This window comes from Petaurus breviceps, unplaced genomic scaffold, assembly GCF_028583685.1.
Source record: "Petaurus breviceps papuanus isolate PSGF00001 unplaced genomic scaffold, PetGlider_PUasm1.0 350, whole genome shotgun sequence".
In the NCBI taxonomy this organism is placed as follows: domain Eukaryota; kingdom Metazoa; phylum Chordata; class Mammalia; order Diprotodontia; family Petauridae; genus Petaurus; species Petaurus breviceps.
Genome location: NW_027186199.1, coordinates 669,726 through 691,576, shown reverse-complemented (window position 1 = coordinate 691,576; position 21,851 = coordinate 669,726). Strand labels below are relative to the sequence as shown.

Here is a 21,851-nt window from a genome sequence, read left to right as displayed (position 1 = left end):
AGAGATGTGGGACAGCTAACCAGGACAGATGGATCATCAGGATTTTTTGAGGATGAGGAAACTTGGACATGTAGACAGTAGAGGAAAAGCCAGTAAACAGGAAGAGATTGAAGATAAGAGCTGATAGAGGAGACAAGACTGAATAGGATCCCTTATTATAAGTAGAAGAATTTACCTAGGCAGGAAGGGCCACCACATTGTGTTAGAGACATAGGTAAAGTCAGAGATAGTAACAGAAAGCATCTGGGAGATAGGAGTTTGGGAGAAAAGGAAGCTCAGAGTAAATGGTCTCAGGTTTTTTGTTTGTTTTTTGTTGTTGTTTTTAGTGAAATTTTTTTTAGGCAAAAGAAGAATGGGAATTGGGAGAGGTTTGAGGAGAGATGAAAAGGTTTGGAAAAACTGCTCTCCTGAGTGAGATTAGTAAATCAGTTAGGGAGGTATAAAAGGATTAGCTTTCCAAACTGAGGGCCCAGTTGAGATTACATAACATAAATTTATTGTGGCTAAAAGTGCCAACCACTGATGCAGAGAAGTCAAGAAGTATGAAGATTGAGAAGAGGACGTTAGGTTTGTCAATTAAGAGATTATCAGTAATTTTGGAAAGACCAGTTTCAGTTACATCATGAAGTAGGAAGCCAGATTGGAGAGGTTTAGAAGAGAGTGAGAAGAGAGAAAAAGTCACCGATGTCTATAATTTTTCTAAAGGAGAGGGCAGAGAAGGGAAAGAGAAATATAAGCTAGTAGCTATAAGGATGGTAGGATCAAATGAGAGTTTTTTTGAGAGTAGAGGAGACATGAAATATTTTTAGGCAGCAGCTAGTAGATAGGAAGAGACTGTAGATTGAGAGAAAGGGATGGGGACCAGGGCCATGTATGCAATGAAAGATACAGGGGAAAGGTAGACCCTTTATTAGAGAAGTCATTAGGGCAACAGGCCCCCAGGAGATGGTAGACCTTATCAGTCACACTGTGTTGATGGAGAACTGTTAAGCAAGATGTAAAGTTGGTATTTAATACAGAGAATAATCTGACTTTCTCCTACAACCAAGTTTTCTTGAGAAAAAGTTTTATTCATTTCTTATTAAGTATGGACACTGGTAGAAGGAGTGCCTATGCTGATGAAATCACAAATCCATCTGAATAAAATATCACTTGGTTTGTGTAAGCACCCTCAGATTCTTTTTGCAAGTTAAGTACAGTGCAATTTCTTTAATACCCAAGGATCAGCATTGGTGCTCATTTTACAAACACAATTCACAGCTCTGCTGTCCATTTACAAAATGTATGGTGTGGCCGGGCAACCTTCTAGTGAGACTGTACACTGAGCTAGGCTGGTCCTTTGTATATGCAGTCTGTCACCAGGTCAACGCTCAAAACCTTTCCAAATGACTGAGAGCTGCCAGATTGGCACTTGGTTAGCATAGCCTTTGAGAACTCAGGATCTCCTCTTCACAGTGATGAGGCATTAGAAGAGGACTTTAGTGGAGCCAGTATAGGTCCTAAGGAAACAAAGTTTTTTATACCCATGCCATCAGAGGATGTGATGGCTTCCCAGTAGGTCTCCCTGGGCCCCAATATTTCTTTGTGCATCTTCCACAGTAGAATTTTAGTTCTCAAGCAAATGTGGGCTTTTGTTTTGAATGCCTCTGGTTGGATTAATTTGCCTGGAGCAAGATACAAGGAGATTTGGTGCAATATTCTCTTTGGCTCATGCTCTTCTCCTGAAAAGTCAGAGTAGGTCAGAAAGGAATGATAAAAAGAGTTGTTTTCCCTCTGTCTCATATACACTTCCCAACTCCCATGAATGAATTTTAAATTACACTAGACATCCTATAGCAGCATAGTTTCTGTGTGACTCTGAGAAACATAGTCCCTACCAAACTTCTCTCTTTTTCCTGCTGAACTTCATATAACCAGTTATTCTATGCATGATCATTTTTATGAACGGATTAGTTGTTTAGAGTTCTCAAAGGTTTTCCCATAAGCTACAATTTCCTTCTGGTTTCATATATAACAACAAAAAAAAAGGTCAAGATCAGTATATTTTCTTCCTCCAGAAGTATGTTCTTCTCGGTCACTGGATAAGGATCTCACATTTGTAGTACAAACAGCCACGTTAAAGTATATATACAATCTAAAGACTTATTCTCTTAGCACTTTACTGCCTTTCCACTCTTCTGCCATCATCACAGCAGAAACCAGAAGAGGGCCACATTAGACTGAGGTCTGTTTTGCATTTTCTTTTGTTTCATGGGTTACTGACAAAGAAGTATTTGTTATTGAATGGCCTATTGGCAATAAGCCTCTTCCTACTTAATCAGGCTGTTTTTCACAAACAATCTAAGTCTGGGACCACACTCAGAACCTGAGTAGAACCTGCCAGAGTTTGCATTCCCCTGGCATAGTCCTTAAAACCTGAAGTTACCTATGTGCCACAGTGAGGTATCACAGTAGTACTTTGGGGAAGTTAGTAGTATAAAAGAAACTAACACATAAGAGTATTTCCTATCAACATTTTTTCCTTGAGTTGGAGTAAGAGGGTGGTTTTGTGGCTTCAAAATTTCTAGAAATTTTCCATCTTTCCCCTGGACCTGATAGATTAGCACTCAGTAGGGCCAGGCTTTTTCTTTTTTTTTTTTTCCTAAATTACAGCTTTCAGAGGATCCTGTGATTCCTGAGTTATCTTTTTTTTTTTTTGCCTGTTTTTAAAGTTAGCTGTTCAAATATCTTACATTTTCTTTTAATTTTTCAGTCATTTGATTTTATTCTAATATTTCTTGTCTCAAAATCGTTGATTTCTTGCTCTATAATTTTCAGTAAGCTTACCACTTTTTCTTCCAAATTATATCATCCTTTAATTCTTTTCTACAGAGCTTTTGTTTCATTTATTATCTTTTGCAATTTCTTCTCAATATTCATGTAGTCCTTGTGAAAAATCCATTTTCCCCCTTTGAGTCTCTGCTTATAGTTGTTATGGAATTACTCTCTCCTTTTTGGGGTTCCTTAAAGCTGCAATAATTTTTAATATTGACTGGTGTCTTTTTTAGTTTACTCCTCTCTGTCTTTAATTGGGGCTTGTGTATGGGCTCCCCTTCTGCTATCCTTTTGGGTGGAACAGTCAGCCCTGCTTGCTTACCCTGGATCACCTGGGTTCTTGTTTCAACCTTCGCTTTCCAGGGTCAGGTTTCCCTGGATTTTTGAGATTCAGAGAGCTGTATCTTCAGGAACCCTAGAGTGTCTTAGGATGAAGTATTAGGGATGTCTGAGAAACTGAACTGTCTCAGACTAGTTGTTGCTGCTCTAGGGTTTGCAATGTTCCCACCCTGGGACCCTCCACTTTTACTGCCTCTAAACACAGAATCCTGGAGGCCACACATGTTTCTAGCCAGTCTGTGGTTCTGCTGGGACACTGCAAGCTTATTTGCTTGTGCTGGTACTGGTTTTGCACTGTTCGGGCAGCCATCTTGGCCAAAAGTTTGAGTAGTTTTCTTATAATGTAGGAATGGCTTTGCAAAAGGTCACTGGTCCAGTTGCCAACAGAGTATTTTTAATACCTGTGTAATATGAAAGGCCTCTAAGCCTATTTCACAAGTGATTAGAAAGCTCCTTGTAAACTTTTGTGGTTTTGCTTTCTTTATAGCCTTTGTTGAAACAATGACCCAGAGTGTGAATCGAGTCATGAAGTTCCAAGTTCAGTAAGACAAGGTGTTCCCTTCATTTCTTCACACTCTAATTAATTTCTTTGTCAAAGGTCCACAAAGCTGTTACTTTGTTGCCTTTTATAGACAAATTCATATTGGTACCATTTTCATCATTGTCAGCTGCACACAGCGCATGGGTGGCATGTATCTGTACCACAGTGAAGTGCCAGAGTAAGGCTTTGGTGGATGACCCTACTAAATGAAGTATCTAAACTCTGTAGCCTGACATTAAGAGGCTGCCACAATCTGCCCTGCCCCACCAACCTTTCTAGATTTTTCTTTGGCTATTCTCTTGCATATAATATACTCCAACCAAATTCAACTGCTCACTACTCCCCATAAAGATCTAGTGCTTTCCCATTTTTCATTATTTGCTCTTCTCTCTCCACTTGCCCGGTGAAATCCTAAGTGTATTCTCTCCCTCCTCTGAATCCCTCTAGTACATTATACCAAATAAAAAAGCATTTTAAGTTCTTTGCAAACTTTAAAGTGTTATATAAAAGTTAGCCGTTATCTGTTACCCCTTCATGAGGACCCTTATCCTATACTGTCTCATACTGTAGTATGTGTTTCTGTTTTATATCTCCTGATAGACTCTATTGTAAAGTCTTATTCTGGTACCTAATTATCATATAATGGTGTAGCCTAGGGTTCCTGAGAGCCAAAATAAAAGAATACAAGCTCTGGCACATTCTACCATGCTTAAAAGGCTTCAGGTGTAAACCTAACAGGTTAAGTCTGCTATCCAGTATCTGAGCACAGACACATTACCAGGCTAAATTATTTGACGATTTCTTTGGCCGTGAGGTAGAGTCCTCTCTGACCCTTTTCCATTTTTGCATTCCAGGTGACAGAGAGTGTTAAGAATCACACGGTTTGTAGACTATAAGCACTCAATATATGTTCTCTAAATATGACATCCTTGTCCAGTGATCACTGAGTCAACATGTAACTGCAGGAACTAAATTGTATCACTATTGAAATTGTCTATGTAAATGAAACCAAAAGGTATACAGAAGTTGCATCATTGTGGAAGGATGAGTTAGATTCTCCTTGGAAAGGCAAATTAAAGGAGTTGGCAGGGTTGATTTTTATCCTGTCCAAAAGCAAGTTAAAATATCATTTCATGGGACACTTTGTAATCTTGGTTTATAGTGCCCATGATTTGCAAAAGCAAATATTACTATGAAGATAATTGTAGCTTACTCACCAATATCAGTCAGAGATGATAAGAAATTAGATTAACTTGATGAGTCCCTCCAAATTAAATCAACATTTTTTTTAATACTAAGGAAACTCAATGTTAAGGTGTCAATAGGGGAGAACAAAAAAAATTGGAAGATAAGGCTCAGGATCAAGAAATGAAAGGCCAGTCTTCTAACTGTAAATAGAAGCCTCCTTCAAGAAAAGTAAAGAAGTTGGTATACTGACAGGAAACAGAATTGTCTTGAGAATCATTTCCCAATAAATAAATGGTCAAAGGAGATGAACAAGCAGTTTTCAGAAGAACCCAAGCTATAAACAACCAGATGAAAAAAGTTCCTCCAGATTACCTTTAGAGAAATACAGATTAAAACAGGTCTGAGGTCTACCTCACACCCATCAGATTGTCAAAGATGAACAAAAAGGGAAGGTGACAGTTTTTAGAAGGAATAAGTTGAACCATTCTGGAAAGAAAGTACCCAAAAGTCACTCGCTACACTCTGTGTACTCTTTAACCCAGGGATACTTAATAATCTAATAAGCAACACTTTTGGTTGAAGCAAAGAATTGAAAACAAAAGAAATGCTAGTCAATTGGGGAATAACTGAATGAACTGTGGTATTATTCTGCCACTTTGACAGTTCTGTGATAATTTTGCAATGTTATTCTATCATAACAAATGATGGATATGACAAATTCAGATAAACCTAGGAAGACTTACATGAACCAGTGTAGAGTCAGGTGAACAGAACCTAAATGTGTAGGTGATGGCCACAAGAACGTGAAAAAAAGAAAACCTTGGAAGACTTTAGAGATGCCAAGACCAATTATGGTTTCAGAAGACTGGTGATGAAGGATACGTTTCCTATATCATAGCAGAGAAGCAATAGATACAGGAGGTAAAGAAAGGAGTATGTATTTTACAGACATAATGTTGAATTGCTTTTCTTGACCCCTTTTTTGAGAAAGCTTGCTTCTCTTTTGCTGACAAAGAGCCATATAGTCTAAGCTATGGTTTTTCCAATAGTAATGTGTGGTTCTGAGAGTTGGATTATAAGGAAAGCTGAGCACCACAGAATTGATGTTTTGAATTGTGTTGAAAAAGATTTTTGAGAATCCCTTGGACAGCAAGGAGATCATATTAGTCAATACTTAAAAAAATTAAGTCAGACTATCCATTGGAAAGACAGATATTGAAGCTGAAACTTAAATAATTTGACCAACATAATGAGAAAAACTTACTGGAAAAGATTCTGGTGTTGAGAAAGATTGAAGGCAAAAGGAGAAGAGAACAGTAGAGAATGAGATGGATAGATCATTTAATGGGAGCAATTAATATGCGCCTGGAAAGACTTTGGGAGATAGTGGAGGATAGAAGGGCTTAGTGTGCTATGATCCGTGGACTCATGAAGAATTGGACATGACTAATCAAACAACAGCAAACTTCTTTTTGGTAGGTTACAGATAGACAACATATGGTGGAAGTTTTAGCAGCAAGTCAGATTGAAGAATCTTGACTTTGGTCAGGTTTGGTGGAAAAGCAGGTGGCAACACATCTATTTCATGTTATTTTAATTAACGAAACCACATGATTTCTGAAGTTGTACTATTTGATAAATGCTAAGAACTCTGCAGGTCCCTACAGAGATGGAGAATTTTCTGTTCCAGGTCTTCTATAGCTGTGCCTGCCAAAAAAAGATAGGAGGTGATGGCTCAGGTCCCATCTCCACAAGGGCTATTTCCCTGGACAGTGGGCCAGGCTAGAAGGAGCATCAGTGAAATATGGGGCAGGGCGGGGGGGTGGGGGGGGCCTCAGAAGGTGGCAAAGATAAGGAAGGCAGTTTTGTTACCATTGCTTATATTTAATAAACTTTTTTTAAAAGTTAATAAACTTACTTTTAAGTAAGTCTATAAACAGGTTTGCAGCTTAAAATACAGTGCTCTTTAATCATTGAAATATTCATGGTTAATTTTTATGTTCATAATAAAAATGAAAATTTTAACACAAATCATCTGGATAGTCACATCATTGATTCATTATAGCAAAGATAAAAATTAACACCAAATTAGAAGAGATAAGATAATGTGGTGTACAACTAAAACAACTCAAGCTTGACTTATCTAAGCAATCTTTTGACTCCACAAAGTAAGAAAAGGGTTAAGTGTACAATCATCATCTACTCTCACCATTTACCATAGATGATAACCATAATAAAGCAATTTTCACAATGAAGAGATCAAAAAAATCCTGTAGACTACCTAACCCAGCAGCCATCTGACCTGTTTGACATCTGGGGGCAATGTACAGACTCATTTAGGATATAAATTCATTTGCAAAATCTTATGGAGGATAATGGGGGAAGATTTTGAGCAGTATCATTTTATGAGACTAAGAAGCAATTCAAAGAAAAACAAGTTTTTAGAAAGCTTGACTTAAGACTTGTTTTAAACCAGATCATCCAAAGAGTATTTGATGAAGCTTGAAGCATCAAACTTTTTTTAAAAAAATGAAAAAAATCCAGAACGATCACATTTGGGTTCTGTCTTTGATGTGAGGAAATAGAAATGGCATTTTAGGAAAATAAAAGAGGAAAGAAGAGTTGGCCCCAACCAAATATATACAAATGTGTATTGTGTTATATGCTGGAAATTACATAATTTTGAAGGCATAATGGCAGTGGTTTCCAAACTGCATGTGATGATACTACCTTCCTCTTTTTTTTTTTTTATAAAAACTGCCCCTCCTCAACACTTTTAATATGATAATCCATGAAAATAATTTTATTAGTTCAAATTTTTTTTAAATAAAATTAAGAACGTTAGACTTTATGACAGCACAAAAGATATACACTTTTTTGAAACTCAGGTTTTATTGATTTATTGAAAATAATCGTCTTTATTGATTTATTGAAAAATCCCTTATAATTTTCATGTTTATAATTACAAACATAAGAATATAGTATATGAGTGATCTTGTTTGACTGAAAAATTATCAAAATGGTGGTACATTAAATTGATGTTGCTGCTCATAATTTTTTTACCACTATTTGAGATTGATATTTTGTCTGTAACAGCTGTTTCAGAAAACTATCTTACACAAATAAAATATTGCAGATAATGTTAAAAAAAAAAGTATCACTTTGATAAAACAGAGCTTTTTACTTACCTGTGGTAGTGAGTTTGAGTTATCCTTTTTACTGTTTTTCTTTTTTAAGCAATCAGGGTCAAATGACTTGCCCAGGGTCACACACCTGGTATGTGCCTGACTCCATGTTTGAACTCAGGTCCTCTTGACTCCACAACCAGTGCTCTGTCAACTACACCACCTAACTGTCCCTTCATTATATTTTTCAATACAAGTGATTGTGGAGCATGCAACATCCAAATTGCACAAAAAGCTACATTTTGTGCCAACATTGAGCTCCATCACTAGAGTCCAAAACAATTCTCCCACTTTCAATTATAATGAAATTTTCTCCTAATGTTGCATTGAAAAATAACATATCTTCCCCTAAAGTCATTTATAATATTGTTTCTAGGCAATCAAATAAGCATCTATAACTAAATCTGTTCCTTCATCTAATCATACTACAACATAGAAAGAATTAATTACAAAGGGCTTCAGACATATGGACAATTATCCTTCCCACTTGTATTATATCTGCAGGTGGCACCATTTAAAGTGTTTTGCGTCATTTCATCTATATCAGTAGCTGTAGGTAGTACCAATAGTTTTATCAAATGCTGCTTTTTACATTGAGCATTTCTTACAATTTATACTATGCTTTTTTTTTCTTCTAGTTTCATCTGCCCTGGTGGATTTTTCTCTCCAAAGCAATTGTTTATTTTTTTATCATGAAGAGATATTATTTCACTAATAAAATGTATTTGCAATTAAAAAATGTGCCAACTAAATTACTAAAAATGTCATTATAATTCTTCTTAGGTTATATCCATTTTTAAAGTTGCAAGGTTTTTTGTAAGCTAGCTTATTACATTGTACTGATCAAAATGAATTACACTGAGAAATATAACAACTATTATGGTACTTTTAACTCTATCAGTAAGATTGTTTAGCTTTGAGCTTACACAGTTCATGTCAGTTGCAGTAAGAAGAGTAGCATAGCTCATCTATGTCATAAGCCCACAATAACTGACTGGCAGGTCCCCTTGCACTGAAATTTGACACAGGCTAATTCACATGTGACCTGGCTTGGAAGTGCCCTATTAAATGTTTGATGCACTGTGGCAGAGTAAAGTGAACATAACTATCTGTTGGCACGTGTCACATTAGTCTTTTGTTGACTTTGATTTTAAATTTGTTTTCAATGAAATAAATGCATTATTAATTTTCCAGTATATAAGCATACTGGAAAGTACCTGGTTATTTTGACTATTTCTTGCCACCACCTCAAGAAAGTTTCATACCTTCCTATCATAGAGGCATGCCCCCTGATTTGAAAAGCTCTTTTAAACAATCAGTTCTTTTTTTTTTTTTTTTTGGAGGGCAATTGGGGTTAAGTGACTTGCCCAAAGTCACATGGCTAGTAAGTATGTCAGGTGCCTGAGGCCGGGTTTGAACCCAGGTCTTCCTGACTCCAGGGCTGGTGCCCTATTCACTGCGCCACCTAGTCACCCCTAAACAATCAATTCTTAAGATATCTGAAAAAAGGAAAGAGTAATCATTGGGAAAAAATCACTGACTGCATTACTGAAGGGGGGGAAAGGTGATCAAGAGGGCAGCAGTATGCAGCCTTCTATATTCTTTGTTTAACATCTCTGCAAAATCTTTGGAAGTAATCTATATCATAATTAAGGGCATCCTTCATAAAAATATGAGGGCATTAGGCATGCTCTTCTAACGATATTCTCCAGCAGACCATATCTTTACATCACATAATGGAAAGATTCAGAGAATACACTGTGCTTATTGTTAGTTGACCACAAAAAAAGTATTTAACTTGGTAGAAGAAAAGATAGGCTCAGACTTTCCAAACAATGTGTTTTCCATTGCCTGTGTTTAAGGTCATATGAGACTCCTTAACAGATGTAATAGGGAGAACTTTCTTCATTGATTTTCCTAAGCTAGGTCCCAATTAGTGAAAGTGAGGAATCCAATCCCCTAAAGTACTATCGGGTATTTGAATTCACTCTGTTTGAAATTATTATTATATAAAATATGGTCATTGGTCCCAGCCCAATGGAAATGTGCTGTGAAAATCCAAATAATATGGGGGATTTGGGAGAGTTACTGACAGGGACCTAGATGTATTGGTGACCAGGAATATAGGTACTCAGAAGAGTTCAGCCTAACAATGTGAATAGGAAAAACCAAGTGGGTGAATACTGCCCTGGTTGTGATAGCCAGTCAGTTCATCTGTGCGCGCATCTTGTCCGGACACTGAAAATAGACAGTGACTGGAGTTAGAGTTGAAAAGTTAGAAGAAAGTAGACTGAATGGGACTTGGGAAATTGTACACTTCCAGCAGCCCCACTGTTCTCGTCGTAGTATTATATGTCTGAGAGTCACGGAGTATAGCAGTTTCCAAGTGTCATAACTGAGGGTGAGCTGAAGGACAATGGAGAGATAAATTACTGGCATAAGTTAACTGTGACATTTTAATGCATAAGAAGTGGGGGGAAAGGGGCACAAGCATGTTATAAGAGATGTGTGACAGGAATAGGAGATGGACAAGTCCCGTAACAAGAATAAGGGATGATACATGGTCGGAAGGAGCTTGGCATTGGTACCCATATAATGTTTAGATGCAGAGGGTAGTCCACTATGCAGAATTTTTGGAAGGGTATGGACAAAAGCTCCACAGGAGGAGAACGTGTGGTTTGGTTACAAACTATGTCTTTGAAAATACCCACATTATTGAGATCACATATCTATTGAAGAATTCAAAGTAGACTATAAGCATCTTGAGAGCAGGGTCTGCATCATTCTTTTCTTTGTAGCTATACAATCATGCTTAGGGCATAGATGGATTAGTAGAATAATGAATGGTTTTTCATCAGCTAAAGATTTACAAAGCATTTTATAGGACTTTGTCTCATTTTACTGGAAAAATTGAGGCCATCTATCACAAACTCTCTCTCTTCCATAGGCCTGTCCACCTCAACATTATCCCATTCTCTCCCAAATGAAATAACATATGTGCATCACTTTGCAAACTTTAAAACATTGTATTAATGCTAGCTATTATTCATTACTCCAGTCTCAAAAGTCTTTTTCCTTACTACTGCCAATGCCCCTATTTGGACCCTTAAGTCTCTCATCATCTTAGAGACCTTACTTACCTCTTCCCAATTTTCAGTCTATCCACTGGTTCTTTCTCTTATATTATTTGTTGTTGAATCATTTTTTTAGTCATGTCTGACCCTTTGTTGACCCCATTTGGTGTTTTCTTGGCAAAGATACTAAAGTGTTTGCCATCTCCCTCTCTGGCTTATTTTACAGATGAGGAAACCAAGGCAAACAGGGTTGAATGACTTGTCACACAGCTAGTAGTTGTCTGGGGTCAGATTTGAATTCAGATCTTCCTGACTCCAGGCTTGGGATTCTGTCCACTGGACACACCACTTAGCTGCCCCATATTTATACTTAACAGTGCCTAGAACATAGTAGGGAGGGCCTTAATAGATGTCTTTCGTTTGTTGCTTGGGAATTCACGGAGCATACAGTTTTCTTTCTGGGCATCTGAGTAGTAGTACCAGGGAATTACTTCTTACTTGTGAGCTGAAAGCTTAGGGCTTTGGGTTATGCTGTGTGACTAGGGAATGGTCAGTAGCCTGCCATTCTGTTCCCTGGTCTGTGGTATGGCAGAGTGAGAGGTGAAACTAGGGCAAACCTTGCTCATAAAAGGAAATTTAAGTTACAGTTTGTGCCTCATTGCAGAAAATGGGCTGACCAGGTTTTGTAGACGTGATTTTTTTGTTTTATTTATTTCCTACTTTGTGTGTCAGTAAAATATCTACCTTTTACTCCCCAAGACATTTCCATTGGCTTTCCTCTCAAATAGTTGAAATACAAATTTTATCTTGGGGGGCAGCCCGTTTGTCTGACAGGACAGTGCTCTGGAAAAGAAAAAAACCCATATAAGGAAAGGAAGAGGTCAGATTTCCCAGAAGAGGGGTGGTTGTGGTTCTTTCATTTCAGACGTGTCCAACTCTTACTGACCCCATTTGCATTTTTCTTGGCAGAAATACTGGAGAGGTTTTCCATTTTCCTCTCCAACTCATTTTACAGATGAGGAACTGAGGCAAACAGGCTTAAGTGACTTGCCCAGGGTCACACAGCTAGTAAGTGTCTGAGGCCAGATTTGAATTCAGGCCTGGCCCTCTAACCACTGAGCCACCTAGCATCCCAGAGGAGGAGAATCTAACGTAAAAGCAGGCATTTAAATGCCTAAACTGTGTTAGCCTGACCCTCAGGAAGGAAGGAAACTTCAGAAACACTATTTCATTTCATCCTCACAATAGCTTTGGTAAGTAGGTGCTATTGTAGTCCCCATTTTATCGATGTGGAAACAAGCAGGCAGCAGTTCAGTCATTTGCCCAGGGTCATGCAGCTAGAAAATGTCATATACCTGATTTGAACTCAGCTTTTCCTGCCTCCAGGCCCATTGCTCTATCCAGTACACTTCCCAGCTTGCTCACAGAAGCCCACCAGGCTTTCTGCAGGTACCTGAAAATAACCTCAGTTCTTTCCTGGACTTTCCAAAGTTCACTGCCACTCAGGGCTTACATGCCAAGATTGATTGAGTTGTAGGCTATGAGAAGACCTTTGTTTTTGAGTCTGGCTTCTGATGGGGTCCATTCAGGTACCTAGGGTCAGTAAGAGTTGGAGCCCATCACCCACCGTTCACTGTGTATGAGTGGCCTTTAGCTGAAAAAGGACCGGAATGGTTCAGGGTAGAACAGGGGCAGCTGGGAGAAATCAGTAGATTCATGGGAATTGTGCTAGATGGAGGGAGTCTTTGTAACTGATAATTTCTGTTTCCAAATAATATATAGACTTGCCACGTTTTTTATATGTATATATAATGTTTTGAATAAAATAGTATCAGTAAATGGATAGCATTTTTCATCATAAGTCCTTCACAGTTGTCTCTGATCATTGTATGAGAATAACTGTCATTCCCAGCTGATCGTCTTACAATATTCCTGTACCTTTGTACACAATACATTCACTTTGCCCATGCAAGATAGACTTGCCTTTTAACTGAACCTTCTGCTAGCCGCCTACTTTTAGTCTGTCCAGTATGTGGATTGTGTTTCTGCTTACTGTCAGGATTACAGTGAAGATACTAGTGAATTCTCTCCCTAAAGCTCCTAGGCCCCATGCTCTGGCATTGTCTTTAGGCAGGAGGGAAGGAACATAAGAGACAAGGAGAGGTCCAGTTCCCTGCCGCATGTCTACCACTAATTCCCCTCTGCTTTATTTCTCCACAGAGTGGGAATAGCTTCCATGTTTTTGACCAAGGCCAGTTTGCCAAGGAGGTGCTGCCAAAGTACTTCAAGCACAACAACATGGCCAGCTTCGTTCGGCAACTCAATATGTGTGAGTAATGCTGGGGGTGGGTAAGGCCAGGCTCCAGGACAGCAGACCTGTCCCTTTCTATTGTCCTAGGAGCAACAACCAGGCCAGGGGGACAAAGTCGGGCTCCCCAGAGTACCCAGGTTCTGGAGCTTACAGTCTCCTTGGGGATGAGGCTAGCATGGCATGGTGAAGCAGAAAGAGGCTGAACAGAGAGCCTGGACTCTTTGGCTTCCAGTTCTGGCCCTGCTCCCACTAGCAGACTGACTGTAGAATGCTGAGTGACTTTCTGAACTTATCTGGACTGGGGCTTCTATATCAAAGGAAAGACTCACCTTAGTGATTTCTCAGGTCACTTCCAGTACTAAAATGATTCTGGCAGCAATCTCTAACATTAGTACTGGTTCTACAACACTTGATTTCAGGGGTCCTGCAGTTTTTTTGCTGATATGTTTGCTTCACAACAACTTACACCCATCCAGGTTTTCTCAGCGATACATAGACCCTCCATGCAGGGCCAGCATAGCACCAGCTAGTCAGAGTCCTTCCTTCAGATTACATTTTGTGAAGACCATTGGAGCATTTGTCTTGTGCCAGCAGTCATCTCTTGCTCTTGCCAGACAGGTGGCCTGGCTCCTTCAAGCACACATCTCCTTAAAGGTGGACTGACTACTAAACTGCCTGTCATAGGCTAGATAGAAGGCATTTTTCATCCATTTAGTTTTTCCTAAATTGGCTATTAAGTCAGTCTTTTTTAAGATCATGGCTCTCATTGAGGAAATCCCAGTGTATTTTCTCTGACTTGATGCAGTCAGCACATCATCCACAAACTTGACTTTCTAGAAGTCCTTACTGTCTGTAGAAGACATACCTCTTCCATATCATATCTTCAGTGACAGCATTAAATGCTTTCTATGAAAAGAATCCATCTCCCTGTTTTATGCCTCATTGATGTTGATAATCAGAGAGAAATCTTTTTCAGTAAATCTTGTGTGATCTTAACATATTGTAATGTAATGCCAAGGAAAGGCAACTTCCCAAGGTTCAGAATACCAGCATAGGTGCTCTCCATTTTATTCAGGGACAAATTAAGAACAGAGAAGATCCAAACATGACATCATTCAAAATACAGCATTTACTAAGTGTGATTAAATAATCTCCAAGTACTTCCCCACCCCAGGACCTTCCATTCATTCAATCAATTACAAAGTCCCTGTTCTAAATACTACTCCACCCCTAGGCTGTACCTTCATTTAGTCCACCACAAAGCCCCTCTTCTCAAATGGAGATTAGTTTCCAAACATAAGTAAAGTACCTTCATTTGTTCGATCACAGAGCACAAAAAGGTCAAAAGTTCCCCACCCCTGGATCACAATTGAATCTACCCCAGAGTTACATCAAGTTTAAGCACAGCACTTAATACCCAAATGGAGGTCTTTTCTTCATCTTGACAGGAGGCAAGTTCTCAGCAATCTTAGTTCCTGGGGAGACAAAGCTTAGCAAGGCCATAAGATACATTGCCAGTCCCTTCATTAATTCATCCTCTGTCTGTAGAACAGTCCTAGAACCCCTGAAAACATTAGCAAAACCCTCTCCCAGGATTTCTGTAAACATACAACAAGAAAATCCTTCTTCAGGGCTTCTGAACCAACAGAAAGGTTCCCAGACCCCTGCAACAACAGCACTGTCCTTCACCAGTGGACAGTATTCACTCTCTGTCTGCAGGACAGTCTCAGGAGCTCTTAGCCAACAGCCAGGTTCCAGGACTTCTTCAACAAAAGGACTGTCTTTCACCAGTGGACAAATCTGGCAAAACAACATCAAAACAGACAAAGTACCAGCAAAACAGCCATGTCTCCTCAGTCCTTGGCAGCTTAGGGGGCAGGTCTCAAAAGTCCAGGGCAATTCAAAGTGGCCCCCAGCAATTCTCTCAGTCTCTCTCTCTGCCTCCACGAGGGTGCTGCTTCCAAAAAGTTCTTCTGCCTCTCTCTTGTGTCTCTCCAAATCTACATCACCAGCTCCTCCCAGTTCAGGACTCTCTTTTCATATCAGCAAGTCCATCCCACAGGTGGGATTAACAAGCTCTGGGTTTTAACACGATCAGTTTGAAAACCAAGCCAATAATGGGGAATCTTTACTTGCCATTACTATCACACATATGCATGAGAAACTCCTTGTTAAAGGAGAGTTTTAAGACAATGTTTGGATCTTACCACACCCAAGGCTTTGGTGGGATTTTTTAGTCTTTGTGTATTCCCTGCATCTTTTTCATTGGTAACTGTTGTTATCTCAGTCGCCTTTGGGGATATTAAAGTCAACTCTGATTTATTTTATCATGCTTTTGTTGAGCAGCCAGGAGTAGCGAACCTTCAACCTTGGCCTCAAGTGCACATGTGGTCCTCTAGGTCCTCAGATGTGGCCCTCTGACTCAGTCCAGACTTTGCAAACAAATCCACTTCATAAAAAGATTTGTTCTATAAAATTTAAACTCAGTCAAAAGCCTTGAGTCTGCAGGTTCCCTACCCCTGCCTCTCTAAGATTTCCTTTAAATATACCTGACTGCAGGACAAACAGACTGCTTACCTCCTGATAGAGAGGTGATGTAGAGGGGGAGAGAGAGAGAGAGTGAGTGAGTGTGTACACAAAACGGGGGGGGGGGGGGGCCACGGCCAGTGCGGGAATTTGTTTTGTTTGTATGTGCTTGCAACAGGTTTTGTTTTTCTTGTCTCAATTCAGGAAGGAGATTGGGAGGGAAAGAATGAGGATCTGAAAATAAAAATTTAATATGATACTTTAGGCTTTCAAGTTTATATGGATTTCTTTGGTGTATACCTGTTCTAATTCTGACACTCTTCATTATTTTACTTTTCTTTCTTTCCTTCCTTCTCTTTTTTTTGGGGGTGGATGGGGGTGAGGCAGGGGAAACTGGATTGTCCCTATTTTTCCCAGCCTGGAATTGGAGTAGCCACCCAAGGACCAAATCCCAACAGTTGTGAACTTAAAAGTTATAGCCTGCTTCTTTTTTCTCACCCGGGCCAGTTTGTCCATCCTTCGTCCCTTGAGGGTTCACCATATTGGGGTCAGATTTAATACTGACACCTATTTGGCTTTAGGCCTGCTACAGCTTAGAATTCCTAAACTCAAGCAATTCATCAACCTCAGCCTCCTCAGCAGACAGGCCCAGCTTGACTTCATCTTTCTAAAACCATTTCTAATTCATAACACTGAAGATTGAAGTGTTAGGGTCCAAATGTGATGGTTCTTCTGTCACTGGTTATGAAAATAGATCAGTTTAAAAAATTTGACTAATTTGTTTCATTTTGTCTATTGTGCTTCTGCCAGTTTTGTCTATTAATGTTCTTGGATGATATGACAAATTTGGTTTTCAAGTCAAATTTTCTGTGTACTTGTTTTTACTTTCACCATTTTATAAAAAGATATTGCTTGTAATCTACCATCCTCCCCCATCATAGTTTCCTAGTAACTTTGTATTCTGAATTGGTGTTGCCTTTGACTAGAATGTCTCTCTGCTTGACAATGAGATCAAGTATTTACTGGTTAAGGCAGTTTCAGGCTGTTTTGGGCTACCTCCTTGTGGCAACTGTTTTACTTTGGTTAAACTCTAATAGAAAACAGTGATACTCAAGGATTTGCCTTCCATTTTTCTCTATATGGTGTCAAAATTATTTGAACAGACCAAGTTGAAGTTCCCAGTGTCATTTTTTCTTTGACCTTTCTTCTAATTAATGGATTTTGACCTCTGATGTACCTCATCAGTGTTCTAACTATACGAGTTTATTCTGGGGCAGCTAGGTGGCACAGTGAATAGAGCACCGGCCCTGGAGTCAGGAGGGCCTGGGTTCAGATCCAGCCTCAGACACTTCACACACACACACACACACAAAAAAAAACCTAGCCGTGTGACCTTGGGCAAGTCACTTAATCCCAATTGCCCTACCCTCCCCCTTCAAAAAGCAAAAAAAAAAAGTTTATTTTAATTTGATTCCCATATCACTAACCAGTTGTTTACTGTTTAAGTTATAGTCAGTTTCCCTTTTTTGCAATGTTTGATGCTCACCCTGTCCAGCAGCTTCTGACTTTAGTTTAAAATAAAATATTCATGATGTGTAAACATGAAACTTCCGATTAGTCTATAAATCTTTGGCTATTTTTGTTTCTTAAACCTGAACTGTGTTTTCTAACACATTTTTATTGTTCTTTTCCTTTTTTAGCTTGAAGGATCAACTGATCAGTAGTTCATATTAAAGAGTGCTAGAAGTGACTACATGAAAGAGACAAGGCTAGAGGTGTTTTTTTAAAAGGATATTCAAGGTCAGCTAGAAATTAGCAGTCCTATGATCCCATTCTCATCAGCCCCAAAGTGACAGACCAATTTATCACAGCTGGCTCAACCTAAATCAGTCATCTTCGCTCCTAGAGTATGCTTCAAGTCCACTTATATCACCTTATCACTGAACCAGCCTGCCCACCCTTCTTGTGGTGATGGAGGGGAAGAACTGTAAGGAAAATACTAGCATCTTGGCTTGGGACTTTATCTTTGTCTTATGTTGTGATATTCTCCCCAATTTAGCCTTGAATCGCTTTACTTTAGGTGATATCAGGGGACTGAAACACAAGCACAAGAGATACAATGATATCTTAGGGAAAAAGGAAGGTACAGCAAGACCCATGAGGAATGGTACATTCCTGCCCGTATAAGAGGCATCGGTCTGCAGACCCTGAACAAAAACCAAGGTTGTCTTCAGAAGAGCTTGTCGGTTTCTTAGAATTACCCTGTGTAAGCATGCTGGCACAAACTGCAAGTATCTTTGTCATGATCTTTTTGCTCCAGCTCATCATGAGTACAAGATATGACGACCAAGTGTCCCATGACTTGTTTTCTGTTGTGTTTGGGCACATAATGAAACCAACTCCTTTGCTCTCCAGGCGGACTCTCCTTCCATTTAACTGCGACTTCCTTTTGTTTTTTGTTTATTACAGAGAATATTTGTGTTGGTGTGGTTGCCCTCTTTGTGTCAAATCAGGAGTCAGTAGACAAAGACCTCATAGAACACTTGGCAGTCATGTCTATAAAGTCTGGAAACTAGAGGCGGAAGTACCTTTTGCCTACTGCTCAGCCACCATTGCTGTAGAAGCAGAAGGGGATGGAACAGACCTGCGGACCAGTTTTTATTTTTGTTTTCTACGTGCCATCGTCAAAGAATTCATCGTCTAGCCTCCAACCTACTCCATTCTTAGTTTAGCTAATACTTGAGCAACAGTCTTTTGCCAAGGCCTTATATAAGCTAAGCCTTTCCAGAATGATAGAAGAGACTTATAGAGTCAGAGCTTGCATAGCCTTCAAAGACTCAGGGTCACCTTCACACCACAATGAGGCATTTATAGAACATAAGTGATAATAAAACAAACAGTGCAGTGGTGCCTCCTTCCCCATCACTATCAAGGGAGGGCTTTTATGAAGTGCCTCAAGTACTGAGGGGTCTTGCCCTGGTTTCTCCTTCTTGCCTAGAGACAGAGAAGACATGGCATGGGAAAGAATGTGTAAGTGCTTCTGATCTTTGTTTCTTTTCCTTCTTTATAATACAGATGGTTTTCGGAAGGTTGTCCACATTGAACAAGGTGGCCTGGTGAAGCCAGAGAAAGATGACACAGAGTTTCAGCACCCGTACTTTATCCGGGGCCAGGAGCAGCTCCTAGAGAACATCAAGAGGAAAGTGACCAGTGTAAGTCCCTGTCCCTCCCATTCTTACTGCAGCCTCTTTGTTTCTCAGGGCAAAGACTCTTTGGGATAGCCCTGAGCTAGTGTGCAGACTGAGGCAGAGGGCCTCTTCTTCTTCCCTCCCTTTCTACCTGTTGAGCTAGTCCACCTCTGTAGAGCTTTCCTTCCCCAAAGTGATTCTGAATTACACCAGACCCTGAGTCAGGATTGGGATTCCTGGGTTGTGGTGGTGAAGTGGTACCTAGACTCCCTTCCTGTGCTGTCTCTCTCTTCAGCCTACCCACATATATGAGTAAAGGCATGTCAGAATCAGGTGCTCTGGAATGTCACGAGTGGGAGGCAGCTCATTAGAGCATACTACTCTATTCTACTCTATAGCCAGAGAACCATTTCCAGCTCCTGCTAAAAATGGAGAGAGTGTCCAGGCTAGCTTAGGGCTTTGGAAGAGCCCCAAGGACCCCAAGCACCATTCAATCTCCCTCCTTGAGGCCAGATACACAGGGAAGCTGCCATTTCAGAGCTAGAACTGGTTAATTTAAAAGTCAATAACTCCTTGCTCACTCCCTGTTAGCTAAGTGGTCAGATTGCTCTAGCCCCAGGGTACTTGAAAATGAAATGCTTCCATGGTTATGAGTGTATCTTTCTCTGCATACGTGCATAACCAGCCTACTTGTACCCCACCTTCTTTCCTCTGCTGTGAGCTGGAGGGTCCCATAAGTACTATGGGAAAAAACATAAAATCCAAAAAGCCTTGCTGTCCCTGCCTCCTGAACAGTGGTTTTCAAGCCTGCCTCAAATTCACAGGGCTAATTCCTGGTTAGTGTGGGTCCTAAAGCAGACCAAGATTGGATGAAGGACCTTATTGACTCAGTCCATCTTCTCCCACCCCCAGGTCTCCAGCATAAAGCATGAGGATATAAAGGTCCGACAGGACAACGTCACCAAGCTGCTAACAGATGTTCAGATGATGAAGGGCAAACAGGAGAGCATGGACTCCAAGCTCATGGCCATGAAACAGTATGTACCTATGGAAGGGAGGGAGGGGAACAGAAAGGGAGATAGGTGGCACATGGCTGCCTGCTTGGGGACTGTAAGCACATGGCCAGTATTCCTGGATTTGGTGGGGGGTGGGGGTTTAGTGAGACATCTGGGATAGGGTTAGATTCATTCTTCTCTTCCTTTCCCCCACCCCTACCCTGAGAGCCTGCCATGACCTGACAGACTGACTGGAAGACCATATGCTCAGGCCACAGGTAGTACCACATTGAGTTAACCTGCCACTGTCTTCCATATATTTGGGGAAGCAATCTAAGAAGCACATCACCTCCCCTAATCGTCCTGGGGCCAGTACTCATTCTTTACTCTCTGTTCAACCACCCCAGCACCATGGTGTTGGGCCTTGGAGTTTATCCTGTCCTTATTGTCTTTCTGGCTGAGTCCAATGTAGAATTTTCAGGAATGACCCTGCTTTGTGTTTGATTCCCTGCTTGAAAAGTTGTTTCTTAAGAGAGACCTTCTTTCCCTTTGGTCTTTCTAGAATCTCTATCCTGTTCAAAGCACTTTGGCTCAGAGGGTATGGGGAAAGCCTAGAAGAGTCAGAGCAGGGTCCTGGCTGCCAAGCTGAAGGGTCAGAGGATTATAGATTAAGAATTAAAAGGGGGGTGGGTAGGTGGCACAGTGAATAGAGCACCAGCCCTGGCGTCAGGAGGACCTGAGTTCAAATCCGGCCTCATGCACTTAACACAAAAAACTAGCTGTGTGACCCTGGGCAAGTCACTTAACCGCAATTGCCCTACCTTCTCCCCTCCAAAAAGAATGAAAAGGACTTTTAAAGGTCAGCCAGCCTTGTTCCTTCTCACCTCAGGTGTGGACAAGAGAGAGAGAAGCCTCAGTGAGCCAGTTCTCCTTTATCCTGTGACTTGTCATAGTCTTCAGGGCCTAGGGGCAAAGTTGGTACCCAGATTCACATCCCTGACCATCGTCTCTCTGTAGACAAGAATCTTCTCCGTAGAGTGATCAGCCAAGATTTTTTTTTAGCTTCCTTTTGTGGTCTCAGAGATAGCCACTCCCTGAGGAAAAAGAAAGGAACAGTACCCAGAGAGGCCTGCAGCCTATCAGATAGGGACTTTGGAAAAGGAATGGGCCACCCACATCTGCTGTCTGCCTTCATGAAAGGAGACAGGCATGGACATGTGAGTAATAGGAACAGCTTCCCTTCTTTCCAGAAAAGAAAATCTGTTTGGTTTTGGTTGCCAGTTATTTGTCATTTCTCTGAAATATGAGTCAGTGTTCTAAAATGCCCATAAAGCCTAGAGACCTTGTATGTGTAGAGCAAGATTTGCTCCTTGGGGCAAGCAACTGGGAACAGCTATTCCCACCTAATTCTTCTAACTCAGAAAGGAAGGCACACTCTGCTGTTATCAATCTCCTAGGGTGACCTACTAGCTAGGGAGAGTTCTACCAAGTTTATCCTGGAGGCTTGTTCTCTGTCTCATTGGGACATGGTCCAGCTGCTTTTGGAATTGCTAACAAGAGTCCTGTGTCCTAGGGGCGGCCAGGTGGCTCAGCGAGTAAGAGCACCGGCTCCAGTGTTGGGACAACCTGGAGATCGAATCCCAGGCTCAGACACTCAGCACCACACCCAGAAATAACTGGCCGTGTAACC

The 21,851-nt window shown here is 40.5% G+C and overlaps 1 protein-coding gene across 6 annotated transcripts in view; it reads left to right on the top strand.

Annotated features, from left to right (window-relative positions):
• Window positions 1-21,851, top strand: part of HSF1 (heat shock transcription factor 1) — a 76,890-nt gene that overhangs the window by 20,598 nt on the left and 34,441 nt on the right. For all 6 annotated transcript variants that reach the window (XM_069097022.1, XM_069097021.1, XM_069097020.1 and 3 more), the window contains exons 2-4: window positions 13,362-13,470; window positions 19,054-19,190; window positions 20,079-20,203. In XM_069097022.1, the coding sequence (XP_068953123.1) occupies window positions 13,362-13,470; window positions 19,054-19,190; window positions 20,079-20,203 (371 nt within the window). The remainder of the gene's footprint in view (window positions 1-13,361; window positions 13,471-19,053; window positions 19,191-20,078; window positions 20,204-21,851) is intronic.